The sequence below is a fragment of the Carcharhinus amblyrhynchos genome, chromosome 17 (genome assembly GCF_965287045.1).
Source record: "Carcharhinus amblyrhynchos chromosome 17, sCarAmb.v2.hapA, whole genome shotgun sequence".
In the NCBI taxonomy this organism is placed as follows: Eukaryota; Metazoa; Chordata; class Chondrichthyes; order Carcharhiniformes; family Carcharhinidae; genus Carcharhinus; species Carcharhinus amblyrhynchos.
In genome coordinates, this window is record NC_137340.1 from 43,546,456 (window position 1) to 43,563,384 (window position 16,929).

The 16,929-nt window shown below is 44.1% G+C and overlaps 1 protein-coding gene across 3 annotated transcripts in view; it reads left to right on the forward strand.

The window, feature by feature from the left end:
• xpnpep1 (X-prolyl aminopeptidase (aminopeptidase P) 1, soluble) overlaps window positions 1-16,929 on the forward strand; it is an 89,473-nt gene that overhangs the window by 22,619 nt on the left and 49,925 nt on the right. For all 3 annotated transcript variants that reach the window (XM_080205874.1, XM_080205876.1, XM_080205875.1), the window contains 5 exons: window positions 636-740; window positions 2,150-2,242; window positions 4,735-4,878; window positions 8,199-8,294; window positions 15,124-15,205. In XM_080205874.1, the coding sequence (XP_080062000.1) occupies window positions 636-740; window positions 2,150-2,242; window positions 4,735-4,878; window positions 8,199-8,294; window positions 15,124-15,205 (520 nt within the window). The remainder of the gene's footprint in view (window positions 1-635; window positions 741-2,149; window positions 2,243-4,734; window positions 4,879-8,198; window positions 8,295-15,123; window positions 15,206-16,929) is intronic.

Genomic DNA, 16,929 nt, shown 5'->3' on the forward strand with positions numbered 1-16,929 from the left:
AAATTACAGCATAGGAACAGGCCCTTTGGCCCTCCAAGCCTGCACTGACCATGCTGCCCACCTGAAATAAAACCCCATATCCTTCTGCGGACCATACCCCTCTATTCTCATTCCATTCATACATTTGTCCAGATGCCCCTTAAAAGCCACTATTGTTAAAATTTATTTCCTAGTCACAAGTAGACTTACATTTAACACTGCAATGAAGTTACTGTGTGAAATTCCCCTAGTCGCCACAGTCCGGCGCCTGTTCAGGTCATTGCACCTAACCAGGACGTCTTTCCGGCTGTGGGAGGAAACCGGAGCACCGGGAGGAACCCACGCAGACACGGGGAGAATGTGCAGACTCCACATAGACAGTGACCCAAGCCGGGAATCGAGCCTGGGTCCCTGGCGCTGTGAGGCAGCAGTGCTAACCACTGTGCCACCTTACTGTCCACCATCTGCTTCCACTATCTCCCCTGGCAGCGGGTTCCAGGCATCTACCACCCTCTGTGTAAAAAAGCTTGCAATGTAAAAATGAAATGTCCCTATACCTGCTGTTGGTGGCTGAGAGTTGTGATTCTGACTGTTCTGTGCTTTGACTGTGAGTAATGATGAATGTGCTAAGCCACAAGTAATGTGGTTGCCTGCAGGTACTGCGATTGTAACTCAGGAGCATGCAGCATTGTGGACAGATGGCCGTTACTTCCTTCAGGCCTCCCAGCAAATGGATAGCAACTGGACCCTGATGAAAACAGGTGAGTGGCTTTAGAATTAGCTGTGTACATTTGTTACTGCTTGACTATCGATGAATGGGAATTCAAACAGTGCAGGGCCATGATTAAATCAGATTTAAATTGTTCCAAGTATCATTCGGATCAGCGATAATGGAAGCAGTAAGCAAAAACATTTTATGATCCTTAATGAAAAGGTTTGGACAATGCAAGCTGTTCTTTTTTTTTGCATGATTTTTCATGCATCCATTAAACTGGAATAAATGGGAACTGGTTAAGTCATAGAATGACACAGCACAGAAGGAGAACATTTGGCCCATTGTGACCCTGCTGGCTTTTTAGTCCCACATCCCTGCCCTTTCACCAGATTCTGTTGGCAATTACAAATTGTAGAAATCCTACAGTGTGGAAGGAGGCCATTTGGCCCATGGAGTCTGCACCCACCACAATCCTACCCTGGCCCCAAACTCCTAACTCCATGCATTTACTCTAGCTAGTCCCCCTGACACTAAGGGGTGATTTAGCATGGCCAGTTCACCTAACCTGCACATCTTTGGACTGCGGCAGGAAACTGGACCACCCGGAGGAAATCCACTCAGACAGTGGGTTTGCCCGGGGTGAATGTGCAAACTCCACATAGACAGTGACCCCAACTGGGAATTGAACCTGGGTCCCTGGTGCTGTGAGGCAACAGTGCTTACCACTTTGCCACCCTTTGGTGATGATTTGTCAAGTATGATTGTTTTAGCTTTCTTATCCTGTTCTAGATTGATGATCTTCAGTTATATATTCTCTAAAAATGCTGGGGAACCTCAGAAAAATAGTTTTTAATTTGCTTAAATGCAGCAAATTAAGCAGCTTGTGACTATGTACATATCCCATTCTCACCATGAAATGTTTCCAATATTTTTGGTCTGCTGGTATTCAGGTTTCCGCAGTTTTTTATAATTTATTTATGGGACATGGGACAGCACTGGCTATGTCAGCATTTATTGCCCATCCCTAGTTATCATTGAGAAGGTGGTGGTGAGCTGCCTTCTTGAATTGCTGCAGTCCATGTGCTGCGGGTTGACTCACAATGCCGTTATGGAGAGAGTTCCAGGATTTTGACCCCGCGACTGCAAAAGAACAGCGATGTATTTCCAAGTCAGGGTGGTGAGAAGCTTGGAGAAAAACTTGCAGGTGGAGGTGTTCCTACGTATCTGCTGCCCTTATCCTTCTAGATGGAAGTGGTTGTGGGTTTGGAAGGTGCTGTTTCAGGTGAATTGCTGCAGTGCAACTTCCCCCTTCTAGTGCTTCTCCTTTCAGGATGTATTATGCTGTTTGACAAACCAATGTGACACTCAAGGTTTTGACACCTGCTGACTATTCTGACGTGGAATGTCAACAAATAGTGAAAGCCTTTATTTCTGAATCTATTCCTTGTGTTGTAGGCTTGAAGACCACGCTTAGTCAAGAAGAATGGCTAGTACAGGTACTCCCTGAAGGGTCAAAGGTTGGCGTAGATCCTTTTCTTCTGGCAGCTGGTAAGTGGAATTTATTGACTGGGGTAACATTTTAAGGACCGCCATTCCTTTTCAGGTATTAATTTTTGTTCCATTCTGTGTTAAGTTTTACAAACAGAGAAGTTTGGCAGCTTGTTAATCCATTGCATTGTCCATTCATCAGAATCACATCTCTTGTTTCTGAGAAACTTTGAGTTTGAAAATTAATCTTTTAAACTATTTTTCAATTTAAAGTATGACGCAGTAGTAGAATAAATGTTTTTCTAATCCGAAAGGACTTTAGGCAAGAACCTGTGCAGGAAATGTTTACTTTTTTGCTTGCAAGTTCTCCCTGTGTCTGTGTGGGTTTCCTCTCACAGTCCGAAAGATGCGCTGGTTATGTGCATTGGCCATGCTAAGTTCTCCCTCAGTGTACCTGAACAAGCGCCGGAATGTGGTGACTATGGAATTTTCACAACGATTTCATTGCTATTGTCAATGTAAGCCTGATTGTGCCAATCTAAAATAAAATAAGACCTGCTGGCTTAGTTAAAAGATTCTTTCAATGAAATGTGAAGTTCAAAGCACTGGTGCTTAAAGTTTAAACTATTTGTTTTTATTCAGTGGGTTTGTTGACTATGCTGATGGGATGATCAAACTCAGATGAGGACCAGAAACGGAGAGACCACAGTGCAGCTTTTACTTTTCAGTGTGCACAGCTGACATGATGACACACGTATAACTTGGGTTTTGCAACATTAACGACAGTAACTGTCATTGTGTTCTCCTCTGAAACTGGTACTAACCTTTGGGGTCGACACTTAAAAGTTTATTTATTCCTCACAAATAAGGCTTACATAACATTGCAATGAAGTTACTGTGAAATTCCCCTAGTTGCCACACTCCGGCTCCTGTTCAGGTCAATGCACCTAACCAGCACATCCTTCAGACTATGGGAGAAAACCAGAGCACCCGAAGGAAACCCAGGCAGACACGGGGAGAACGTACAGACTCCACACAGATAGTGACCGGAGCTGGGAGTCGAACCTGGGTCCCAGGCACTGAGGGGTAGCAGTGCCAATCACTGTGCCACCATGCTATCCCTACTTGACTGACTAATCATGAAAATTCAAAAATTACAATTATGATTGAAGGGGCTAGTAGCCATTCTAATAATCATACTCACTGAGTGGGTTAAAAGATATAGTTTAGCAGCAAAATCATATAGACACGCTGCTAGGTACAAGTAATTACCCAAGGGCTCAGACGATAGGCTGCAAGATTGCTGGTGTCAACCCTCACAGATTGTAAAACACTGCGGGGCTGTTCAGACAACCAAGTGGTTTAAAGATAACATAGGGAGGCAAAACAGTTCACAACCTGAACACAGGGTTTGTTTATCTGTCAACCCTCCACAGCCTGAACACATTAACCAAACACTGGGGATCTTGGGCATGGGGAGGATAAGTGATATCTACAAGTGAGATGCAAGTTGTTATGTTAAAGACCAGATAGCCTATTTAAGTCTTTATACTGATTGGGCATTATAGTCAAGTAGATGTGCACATGTTGTGATTGGTCATGATGTAAATCTAATCAATAGTTGAGTGAATACTCAACAAATATGTATATCTCTGATTGGTATATGTGAATACTTGTGATTGAATTTGGAAGTATGTTTGCTTAACACTGTTTCCAGTGCTCTGCACTCTGCCACCAGCTGGCGTACTAGAGCACTTGCTATAGCTTGTAATAAATGGCTGATTTTAAAACACTGCAATTCTTTACCTGGTTAATTGAAAGGAATAAAGTCTGTGAGCAGCTGGCCACAAGCAGTAGTTTTATGTCTCTCAATAGGGTGCATTGTTGAGGTTTTCACAGACTGCAGTCAGTTACAAATCAGAGAACTAACATGAACTTGCCCCTTGTGCATTAATTTTGCTGTAAAAACCCTTTAAAGAGTTGAATCCTTGTGAAAGAGGTGTAATTTGATTTTAATGGTGTACAAAATTCATAATTACTGCTGAAAATCTTCTTGGTTCCTGAAAAATTATTTGTGGAATGTCAAATTTCTCCATTGTGATAAATTGCATTAAAAAAATCCTTTTAAGTTTGTTTGATATTTTAATTCCTACTGTAATCTCACATTTGTGTCTCAATTAATTATTTTATAGTTAGTAAAATGACAAGAAGTGAAGAATAATCAGTGCATTTTACTAGAATAAAAATAGACAATGCTGGAAAAGATCAGCAACATTTGTGGAGAGAGAAACTGAGTTGACATTTCGAGTCCATAAGATTCTTCAGTGCATTTTACTTCCTGCTTTTCTGTCTGTGAGAATACTTAATTATGATTGGCTGCTTACCCTCCTTGGCAAAATCACTGTTGCTAGATACTTGGTGGTCTCCTTGATTTGGTGCCAGATTTGAATTAAAGATGGAAGAGCAGAATCCTAAGTCATGAAGATAGCTACATTTTTGTGATTAGCTTCCTTCAAGATCAAAATTCAGACCATAATACATTCTTTTTTCAGATCAATGGAAGAGTTTGTCCAAAGCAATGAAGAGCGCAGGGCATACCCTTGTGCCTGTCAAACAAAACCTTGTTGATGTGATTTGGAATGACCAACCTAGCCGACCTTGTAAACCTTTGTTTGTTATGGATTTGAGTTATACTGGTGAGTGTTGACTGTGAGTAATCGTTCTTCTGTCATCATGTACTTTACAAACTGAAGTTTAATTAAATAAGTTTCAATCTGTGTAAATGTCATTGGTGATACAATTCTGAAGGTTATTTTTGTAAATGTTTGAGGCATCCCATGCTGCTGTTTTGAATATGATGGGCCATAACTTTCTCTAAGAGGTAATCTGTCGGACTGCCAATCTGTAACCTCTTACTTGCACTTAAACTCTGAAGTGCCTGTCTGGCTTGACCTTCCTGACGTGTTGAGTGAGATCCAGGCAGCGCAACATGTCCCTGGATCCAATACCAAAGCCTAAAAGAAGTGAGCGTAGGAGGACACCCTGTGTTTTTTTCAGCATTAGATGCCATAAAGCCAGCGAGCTTAAAAGTCCCATAGGGCATGGGGGTCAGACATTGCCGGGAGGGGTGGGGTCCGACTTTGGGGGACGTCCGACTTTGGGGGACATCTGACATTGTAGGGTCCAACTTTGGGGTGATGTTGGGGGAATTGGGCAATGGGAGCCACTGGGAGGTGTGGGACAGACAGTGGAGAGGGTAGGGATTGGGTCAGGTCTGGGGATAGGAGGAAATCCAACGTGGGTGGGAGGGAGGATCAAGGATTGGGGGTGAGCAGTACCATAATTGGGGGGTGGGTTGGGGTTGAGAGAGTTCTCTGGAGATTCAGGAACGTATTGTCCCATGTGGGGCGCAGGCTGGGTTTTTGAAATATTTATGCTTAAGTTAGAAATGCTTTTATGTCTTTTAACTCTTTCAGAGTAACTACTCATGTAGCATTGGCAGAACTATCCACAATTAGTGATTTAAATTGCTTAGTTAGATGGTGCCTAGTGCAAAGTAATTGTCCAGGGGATGTTAGCGCTTCTACACAATTGCTACATAAACCCTTGTCTGGGAACTTCAGAGTGAGATTCCCCTATACTTGAGGCAACCCCCCTACCTCCTTGACACTCAGCTAATGTTCTGGGGACCCGGGTTTGAATGCCGCCATGGCAGATGGTGGAATTAAGAATCTACTGATAACCATTGTCGATTGTCTGAAAAATCCATCTGGTTCACTAATGTCCTTTAGGGAAGGAAATCTGCCATCCTTACCTGGCCTGGCCTACATGTGACTCTAGACCCACAGCTGTTCTGCCATTCTTGCATTCTGATCATGGATGGACACTCTTAGCATCTTCTCAGCCTTCTGTATTCTCATTTACATTCATTCTGTCCAATTCCACAGCCCCCCCCCCATATTATGAATATCTTCTCATGCTCTTAGCTCTGACGAAGGGTCATCTAGACTCAAAACGTTGGCTCTATTCTCTCCCAGCAGATGCTGTCGGACCTGCTGAGATCTTCCAGCATTTTCTGTTTTTGTTACACTGCATCTTCATCTGCCAACTTCTTGCCCACTCACTTAACCAGCCCATATCCCTTTTCAGTATGTTTGTGTCCTTACATCCTAACGTTCCCACACAGCAGAATCATAAAACATTCTGTTGTGTACAATGTTCACTTGGGCAACCAAAATCATCACTTTTTTTCCACATACAAATTTATGGAACTATTGCTGTCGTCTTTCTAAAGGGGTGTTGGTTTTACAGAATAACTTTATGGAGTTTGATAATTGCAAGCGTATAATCTACTTTCCTCATATTTGCCAACATGTCATCTATTTTCCTCATCACTGAATGTAGGTAATATTCATAGACTCCCTACAGTGCAGGAGGAGGCCATTTGGCCCATTGAGTCTGCACCAACCACAATCCACCCAGGCCCTATCCCGTAACCCCATATATTTATCCTAACTAATCCCCCTGACATTAAGCAGCAATTCAGCATGGCCAATCCAGCTAACCCACACATCTTTGGAGTGTGGGAGGAAACCCATGCAGACACAGGGAGAACATGCAAGCTCCACACAGACAGTGACCCAAGCCGGGAATCAAACCCAAATCCCGGGCGCTGTGAGGCAGCAGTGCTAACCACCGTGCCACCACTATGTTATTTGGAGGTCTCCAGCAACTGTTGGTTTTGTGAACTTATGTAATGCTTCCTGCCAATATTTTGTTATCTGGGTACCTGATGTGAAAATCTACACTTTTGTCAACAGTCAGATATTCCTCATTGCCCATTCTAAAGGGGAAGCAAAGCTATTCAGCCGAGAGCAGTGTAAGTCAGGAGTAATTACGCTTCTGAAAGCCCATGGGGGATGAAAGAAAGGGTCCTTCTACCAGGAATACCCAAATACAGCCTTCCTGCCCTCCTTGTAAAGCAATCAACAGCAATTCACTCCAATCTTCTCATGTACAATGGAAGTCAGAAACGTACAATTTGGCCAAGACACGGTGAATATAACCAGGTGATCTTCAACCTGAACCACAGGGATGGATAGACTGAATTGTGCTTTAGTATCTCATCTGAAGGACTGCACCTCTGACAAAAAGTGTTCTTCCCCAGTTGGGCATTGGATATTGTGTTATAGGGTCAAGAGACCTATCTTTGTGTTTTCTCCCAGTGGACTATCTGATAAATGTGGAAGGAAATGCAAGTTTTTATAACAGGAGGACTAGATAATACAGAGGAGGAAGATTTTCTACAACTGTACAAAATTCAGTCTTAACCACAGTTGGAGTAATGCACACCATATCTTACCTGGGTTATATTAGCCTTGGATGGAGTAGAGTACAGATTCATCCAGTGTTACCAGGGCTCCAAGGCTTAGGTTATGTATTCAAGAGGTGGCTGGGATATGGCATGTGTGTTCAAGAGGCAACTGGATAAATCACTTGAGGTGAATGGGATTAAAGGTTATGGGGAAAAAACAGGATTAGGCTATTGAGTTGGATGATCAGCCATGATTGTAATGAATGGCGGAACAGGCTTGAAGGGCCAAATGGCCTCCTCCTGCTCCTATCTTCTATGTCCCTATTATGAGGAGAGGTTCCGCAAATGAGACTTGTATTCCCTGGATATAGAAGGTTTGATGTCAGATTTCTAGGATTTTGAAATGGATTGATAGGGTAGATCGAGTGCAGCTGTCTCTGTTGTTGGTGGAATCCAGGAAATGAGTGATGGGAGTTTGGAATTCTCTTCCGCACAAAGCAGTGGATGCTGGCACAATTATTAATGTTAAACCTTAGACCGACAGATCTGCTGTTTAAAGGAAATGGAGCCAAGGCAAGTGGATGTAACTAGAATGTAGATGAGCCGTTTTCTCACTACACAGAGGAATAACGTGGCTTGGTTCTTCATCTTATAAAATGATTGCTAAGAGTTTTCAGTAATTGTGTTTTAACTCCATTTCAGGTATGTCTTGGCAGGACAAAATTGTGCACCAACGGGCAAAGATGGCTGAGAAACGCGCCAGTTGGTTGGTGCTCACGGCCCTCGATGAAATTGCCTGTGAGTAAATATTTCTCTTTCAAGAATTTAGCAATTGGAAAATCAGTGCTATTTTAACAAGAGATGTTGCGTAAGAGGAAGAATTTACGCTGACATATTCATTTTTTACCTTTACATATCACCTGAAATTTCTCAAAGTCCCATACAAGCGCTTCCTTAGTGGTTGCAGAAAGAGGCCACTCGGCCCAATTATCCCATGCTGAGGTTTATGCTCCTTCACTTTACTTCTCCTAACTGTGTATCTTTTTCTGTTTCATATACTTAGCACAGATGAATAGTAATTAATCTGTTTGCCTCAATTACTCCGGCTGGTTGCAAGTTCTAAATTCAAGTTACTAAAAAAGAATTGACTGGATTTAGAATCATAGAATCCCTACAGTGCAGAATGACGTCGTTTAGCCCATCGAGTCTGTATCGACAACAGTCCCACCCAGGCCTTATCCCCGTAACCCCAAGTATTTATATCGCTAATCCCTGACACTAAGGGACAATTTAGTATGGCCAATCAACCTAACCCGCACATCTTTGGAGTATGGGAGGAAACTGGAGCACCTGGAGGGAACCCACGCAGACACAAGGAGGATGTGCAAACTCCATACAGTCATCCATCCAAGGCCGGAATTGAACCTGGGTCCCTGGCAGTGTGAGGCAGCAGTGTTTGTCACTGTGCCGCCTAGTGACTTAGATATTTGAGACTTACATTTGTGTCCTCTGACTTTGGATTCCCTAATAAATGGACACATCTTTGCTGCAAGTACAGAGATAAATGAAGAGTTAACCTACTCTGAGCTGGCTGAGGGTGGAATGTTGGCCAGGAAAAGCACCAGATGCCACACTCACTCTTGAAAGAGTGCTACAGAAGTTTTAACACCTGCCCAAAGAGCTTCTTTCTAAGGCCTTACCTGAAGGGCAGCGTTTGACAATGCAATATTACTCTATTGCTGCACTGCTGTGTTAACCTAGATAGTGTGCATGAGTCCCAGCAGTACATTTTGAATCCTCAATCATCAACTTGAAGCTGAGAATGCTGCCAGTTGAGCAGCAGTGATAGTGAATAGTGGCTCAGAATGGGTGATGTGATGTACGGTGGAATTTTTTCCTTTAAGATCCTATCATAAAAATAGGAATCACCCACCACCAAGAAAAACATTTTTGGGAGTACCTTAAACGTTAATATCTTTCTCCAGAATCCATAGGTAAGGTCAGCATTTTTCTCCTTGCTTCCTCCTCACAGGGTCACTGAACAGTCAGCATATACATTTAAAAGAAATTCTTCCCACTTACAGCATTAAACTTTCTCAGTGATGCTCGCTGCCTATTTTCAGCTTGTGTTGCTCCTCTTCGCTGGAGGAGATGACAGAGTCCATTGAGAGTGTTTAGAATGCAGTTAGACTCTCTAATCATAGAATCTACAGTGTTGAAGGAGGCCATTCGGCCCACCGAACCTGCATCAACCACAAATCCCACCCAAGCCCTATAGCTGTAATCGCACATATTGACCCTGCTAATCCCCTGACACTAGGGTTAACTTATCATGGCCAATCAACCTAACTTGCACATCTTTGGACCATGGGAGGAAACCGGAGCACCCAGAGGAAACCCGCGCAGATTTGGGGGGAATGTGTAAACTCCACACAGTCAGTGACCCAAGCCGGCAATCGAACCCGGGTCCCCAGCACTGTGAGGCAGCTGTGTTAACCACTGTGCCACCTCTAGCCTGTGAGATGTCAGCACAGTGAGACCATTCGTGGAGTACAGTGTACAGTTTTGGTCTCCTTAAGCAGGGCTAAACTTACATTAGATTCTGTTCCAGAAAGACTCACTAAGCTGATTCCTGGGCAGCACGATGGCACAGTGGTTAGCACTGCTGCCTCACAGCACCAGGGACCCGGGTTCGATTCCTGGCTTGGTTCACTGTGTGTCCAGAGTCTGCAATTTCTCCCCATGTCTGTGTGGGTTTCCTCTGGGTGTTCCGGTTCCCTCCCACAGTCCGAAAGATGTGCCGGTTAGATGCATTGGCCATGCTAAATTCTCCCTCAGTGTGTCCAAACAGGAGTGTGGTGATTAGGGGATTTTCACAGTAACTTCATTGCAGTGTTAATGTACAAAACAAAACAAAGAACAACCCAGCACAGGAAACGGGCCCTTCGGCCCAACAAGCCCACGCCGCCGCATCACCCTACACCTATTCTACCCTGCGTGTCTACGAATAGAACCCCTGACTTAGCCAGATTCAGGGGAGAATAGTGTCAATTTGGTAAAACCAATCAGCCTAAGAGCACATCTTTGGGGTGTGGGAGGAAACCGGAGCGCCCGGAGGAAACCCACGCATCCACAGGGAGAATGCACAAACTCCCACAGACACAGGCCCAAATCCATGTATCTGCACAGCTCGCAGTGCTAGTCACCGAGCTGTTGCGGCGCCCGTCTACCGGTCCAGGATCAAGCACACACACCGACACGAAGTACTAGGCCACTCCTGGAACCTCCAAGAGTAGCCCACGCACGACCCACCGTGTGCATGCCCCTCGTTTGACAACGAGGTGGACCTCCACCTGCGGAATAAAAGACAAAAACGTTAATCACAAGCCTGCCTTTCCGGTCTCTCCCGAGGTTCTAACCCTTATTTAATACCCCTACCATAACCCTCCATCCTCGTTTCACTCATGTGCCTATCTAACTGAACCTTAAATGAGTCCAACGTTCCCGCCTCCACCACCCCACTCGGTAGCGCGTTCCATACCCCCACAACTCTCTGCGTAAAGAACCTTCCTCTCATATCCAAATTATATCTCTCCCCCCTCACCCTTAAATCATGTCCTCTTGTATTTGTTACCAATCTAGGGAGCAGTCTCTCACTATTGACTCTGTCTATTCCCTTCAGTATCTTATATACCTCTATCATGTCCCCCCTCAATCTCCGTCTTTCCAAGGAGAACAGTCCCAGTTTCTCCAACCTTTCCTCGTACCCCAGCCCCTCCATGCCAGGCAACATCCTGGTAAACCTCCTCTGCACCCTTTCCAGAGCCTCCACGTCCTTCCGGTAGTAAGGTGACCAGAACTGGACGCAGTACTCCAAATGCAGCCTAACCAACGTTCTATACAACTGAAGCATTAGACGGCAGCTTTTAAACTCTATCCCCCTTCCTATAAAGGCTAGCATTCCATAAGCCTTCCTGACAACATTCTCCACTTGTGTTGCAACCTTCATGGATTTGTGAACCTGCACTCCCAGGTCCCTCTGTGTTTCTATACTCCTAATTTGTCTACCTTTAATCACATAGCTCCTCTCTACATTATTCCTTCCAAAATGCATCACCTCACATTTGTCAGGATTAAATTCCATCTGCCACCTATCTGCCCACTGCACCAACCTATCTATATCCTGTTGTATCACCTCACAATCCACTTCGGTACCCGCCAACCCTGCCATCTTGGTGTCATCAGCAAACTTGCTGATCACACCACCTACGCTCTCTTCCAAGTCATTTATGTAGACTATAAAGAGGAGAGGTCCCAGTACTGAGCCCTGCGGCACACCGCTGGTCACTGGCCTCCAGCCGGACAAAGTCCCCTCCACTACTACCCTCTGTCTCCTATTACCCAGCCAGTTCTCAATCCACCTAGCTACCTGACCTCGTATCCCATGCGCCTTAACCTTTTCTACCAGCCTACCATGAGGGACTTTGTCAAACGCCTTACTGAAATCCATATAGATGACATCAACAGCTCTCCCATCGTCAACCGTTTTTGTCACCTCCTCAAAGAATTCCACCAGATTCGTAAGGCAAGACCTCCCTCTAACAAAGCCATGTTGCGTATCCCCAATCAGACCGCAATGCTCCAAATGCTCATACATCCTACCCCTAAGTACTTTTTCCATTAATTTCCCTACCACCGATGTCAAACTCACCGGCCTATAATTTCCAGGGTTATCCCTACTACCTTTTTTGAACAGCGGTACCACATTTGCTACCCTCCAGTCTTCTGGGACCTCACCTGTGTCCAAAGAAGAGACAAAGATTTGCGCCAGAGGCCCAGCAATTTCATCTTTCACCTCCCTAAGCAGCCTGGGATAAATACCATCAGGCCCCGGAGCTTTATCCGTCCTTACGCTACCTAAAAGCCCTAGCACTTCCTCCCTCGTAATAGATATTTCCTGCAGCTGATCCTCAGCTCCCTCTAACAGACCGCACGATTCCGATCCCCTCTCCTTTGTGAATACTGACGCAAAGTATTCATTCAGGAGCTCCCCCATTCCCTCCGACTCAATACACAACTCCCCACTTTTGTCCCTAAGAGGACCAATTTTCCCTCTAACTACTCTCTTGCTCCTAATATAGGAATAAAATGCCTTTGGATTTTCCTTAATCCTACCAGCCAAAGCCATTTCATGCCCTCTCTTCGCCCTTCTAATTCCCCTTTTTAGCTCCCTCCTACTCTCTCTATATTCCTCCAGCGCACTCTCCGTACCCAGTCGTTTCGACCTAACATACGCCTCCCTCTTCTTCCTGACCAAGTCTTCAATACCCCCTGTAATCCACGGCTCTCTAATCCTACCTTTCCCATCCTTCCGCTTAACCGGAACATACCTCCCCTGCAACCATTTCATTTTGCCCTTAAAAGCCTCCCACTTGCCAACCGTTGACTTGCCAGCTAACAGTCCCTCCCAATCAGTGTCCTGCAGCTCCCTCCTAATCCTGCCATAGTTCGCCTTTCCCCAGTTCAGCACACTCCCATTCGGCCGGCACTCGTCCCTTTCCATTTTTATCCTAAAGTAGACGGACTTGTGGTCACTATTAGCCACATGTTCGCCTACCTCTACCTCTCCCACCTGCCCCGGCTCATTACCCAACACTAAATCCACTAATGTAAGCCCACTTGTGACACTAATAAATAAACTTTAAACTTAGAAGGATTGAAATTGTCTGCCTCTACTGCAAGATTTTTTTCCAGTATTTGTGAAGTGTTGTAAAGTCATTATTATGCCTTTGTCTGACAGGTAATTGCAGTATTTGTATTTCACCACTGGAAGAGGCTGCAGGTCATAGAACTCTTACTCCCCGTACTGTATATGTATGTGATCTTTTCAATCTGTCTCACTTCTGACAGATTTATTGAGCTTGCTTAAACCTCAGCAACATTGAATTCCCTAAGGAAATGTCTGCATATTGTGAAAGCTGTTACGTAGTTATTTACGTACCTTTCATGTGATTTTACTGAGTGCATTTGAATAAATGCATAAAATGAATAAATGATAAAATCGGAACTTGTACTGTAACTTGCAGTATTCACTGAAAGCTTAATGCAATGTGTGCATTAAAGAAATCCTGCCGCAGACCCATGGGGCAACATTCAAGTTCGTGGTTTAAGATTTGACCGTTGGGCTAGTATGTTGATGGGTGCAGCAGTTGTGTTGGAGGAGAAATGTGATCCTGAGCCTGATGTCCATTCACATAACAGGATTTCAGACAGCCTGCTTAATCCCAAGGTAGTGGCTGAAGTAAGGCATGGGACTGACAAATCTGTGGAGTTTAACAAAAGTCGGTGGTGCAGTTAACTCTGCCTCACAGCACCAGGGATCCGGGTTCAATGCCGGCCTTGTGGAGTTTTGGGAGATTCACAGGTTAGATGGATTGGCCGTGCTAGCTTGCCCCTTCGTGTCCCGGGGTGTGTGGGTTAGGGGGATTAGTCGGGTAAATTCATGGGGCTATTGGGATAGAGCCTGGGGAGGATGCTCTGTCGAGGAGCCAGTGTAGACTCGATGGGCCGAATCTGAATGACCTTCTCCTGCATGGTAGGGATTCTATGATTCTTTGAAAAGCAAAATAGTACAGATGCTGGAAGTCTGAAATGACAGGAGCTGCTGCAAATACTCTAGGCAAGCCAGCAGCTGTGGAGAAAGGAGAGGTTAATGTTTCAGAGTTGGATGCTGAGGGGGAGCAAAGAAAAAAAGGGAAAGGTCTCTGATAGGGTGGGAGGCAGAAACTATTGCATGGCAAGAGGGATCATAAGCAAAGCAAAAAGGGGGATGATAATGGGACAAGTAAATGATCCAAAGCAGTAATTTGGAGGAGCTATATATGCCAACAGCAACATCATTACCAACAGCTGCTGTCCAAAGGGAAGGCGATGGCCTAGGGATATTATCGGTAGACTTTTAATCCAGAAACTCAGCTAAGGTTCTAGGGGTCCGGGTTTGAATCTTACCACGGCAGATGGTGGAATTCAAATTCAATAAAAAATATCTGGAATTAAGAATCTCCTGATGACCATGAAACCATTGTCGAATTTCGGAAAAACCCATCTCGTTCACTAATGTTCTTTAGGGAAGGAAATCTGCTATCCTTACCTGGGCTGGCCTTTATGTGACTCCAGAGCAATGTGGTTGACTGTCAACTGCCCTCCAAGGATAACTAGAGATGGCAATAAATGCTGGCCAGCCACTGACACCCATGTCCCACAATTTAATAATTAAAAAAAGAAACAATAGGAGTGAATCTGATCTGAAATTGTTGAGCACCGTGTTGCTTCTGGAAGGCTGTAAATTGCCTATTTGAAAGATGATGTTGTGTCCCAAGAGCTTTTGTTGAACTTCTTTTGGACCAATATCACAGGCATGGACAGACCTGGGAGTGGCGAGAAGGACAAAAATGGCAAGTGACTGGAAGGCCAACGCTGTGCTTGCGGACTGAATGGAGTTGTTCAGCAAAGCAATCACCTTGTCTGAATTTCCTTTCCAACCTTGAGAAGATTTAAGTTTTATTCTGCTTTTTGCTTAGTTGGCACCTTGCTGTATCGTTTTGATTTTTCTTTTCTCCCTCCACAGGGCTGTTCAACCTTCGTGGCTCTGAAATAGAATACAATCCAGTGTTCTTCGCCTTCGCAGTCATTGGACTGAACTCTATTCGGTAATGCGGGTGTGAAAAGCGACCTTCCTTTAAGTTATCTAAAACTATGTTGCATAGTTTAAACATTTAATGCTTATTTTTTAATGTCAGTTTTTCTAAGGCTGATTAAATTTTGATGTGACTGCCACCAAAAGTTTAACAAATGTAGATTCACAGAGATGAAGGAATTTAGTTGTGTGGAGAGAGTGGAGAAGCTGGGGTTGTTGTTCTCAGAGCAAAGGGGTAAAGAAGAAGATTTATTAGCTGTGATTAAAGTTGTGAGGGATTTGGGTGAGCAAATGGGGATAAACTGTTTCCACTCGCATTAGGAGTTATAGACACAGATTAAGAAAATTCGCAAAACATCTGGGGGGATCTGAGGATAATTGTTTGACTCTATAGAGTTATGATGATTTGGGATGAGGCCTGGAAGAGTTGATAGATTTTTGCTTCTCTTGTATATGAAAGGGCATATATACTAAAATCTGCTGGGAATGTCTGGAACTGGGAAAGTGTTTATGTTGCGTCCCATCCACCTACCAATATTTTCACTCATTTTCAATGCGATGCTGCCATGCAAAAGCCCTTTAACACACATCATTTCAAATCAACCACCACCCAAATTAAATAATTAACATGGGGTGAAGTAATATATTTTCAATAGCTTTTTGATATGTATTAGACTCCAGTCAACTTTTCATAGGTCTGTTCTAATTTTAGAGTACACTTTTAATTTTGCCATATTGTTGCCTTGTATGTTATGGCTGTAACTTATTTAAAACCTTGGATCCATGCTCATTTGCTTTCTTCGTATCTTGACTTTCTATCGCCATGTTTTCTTTGCATTCCTATATTAGAACTAAGAGCAAAGAACAGTACAGCACAAGAACAGGCCCTTCGGCACACCAAGCCTGCACCTTTAACTTTGTTCATTATAAATGCCTATGTCTGCATTTATAATGGGTTTTACCTTTGCAAGTTTGTCGCACTGGTATCTGCTGACTGGATTCCCACAAATCATAGAATCCCTACAGTGCAGAAGGAAGCCATTCGGTTCATTGAGTCTGCATTGAAGACAATCCCAGCCAGACCCTATTCCTGTAACCCCTCGTATTTGCCCTGTACTCCTTCTGGCACTAGCGTTAATTTAGAATGGCCAATCAACCTAATCTGCATATCTTTGGAGGAAACCAGAACACGCGGATGAAACCCACGGAGACACGAAGAGAATATGTAAACTCCACACAGACAGTTACCCGAGGCCAGAATTGAACCTGGGTCCTTGGCGCTATGAGGAAGCAGTGCTAACTGCTATGCTGCCCCACTTAATATCTTCTTAACAAAATGCTTTCTCATGAACTGCTGTATTTTTCTCAACAACTGAAGTTTAAACAATCTCACATATTTCACAATTTGTGGAAGTTTATCCATTCGGTAGTTTTTCAAGTTTTATTTCAGTGCCTTGAAAGTTTTACTTGAAGACACTGGCTTCCCTCAAAAGCTTGGCACTTCGTCACAAAGCTGTGAATCTGAGCAGAATTCTGATTGTGCGTGCAGACGAGTGATTGCAGGATCTATCAGTGCCATTTAGACAGCTGTACTGATGCAGAATTACACCAGTGTCTGCTCAGAAGCTTTTTTGTTGTTGGGATAACCAGAAAACAAGCTTAAAACTGTCTATAGACAATTTGAATGGGATGGATAGGATAGAGGTGGAGAGACTCTTCCCGCTCAAAAAAGACAGT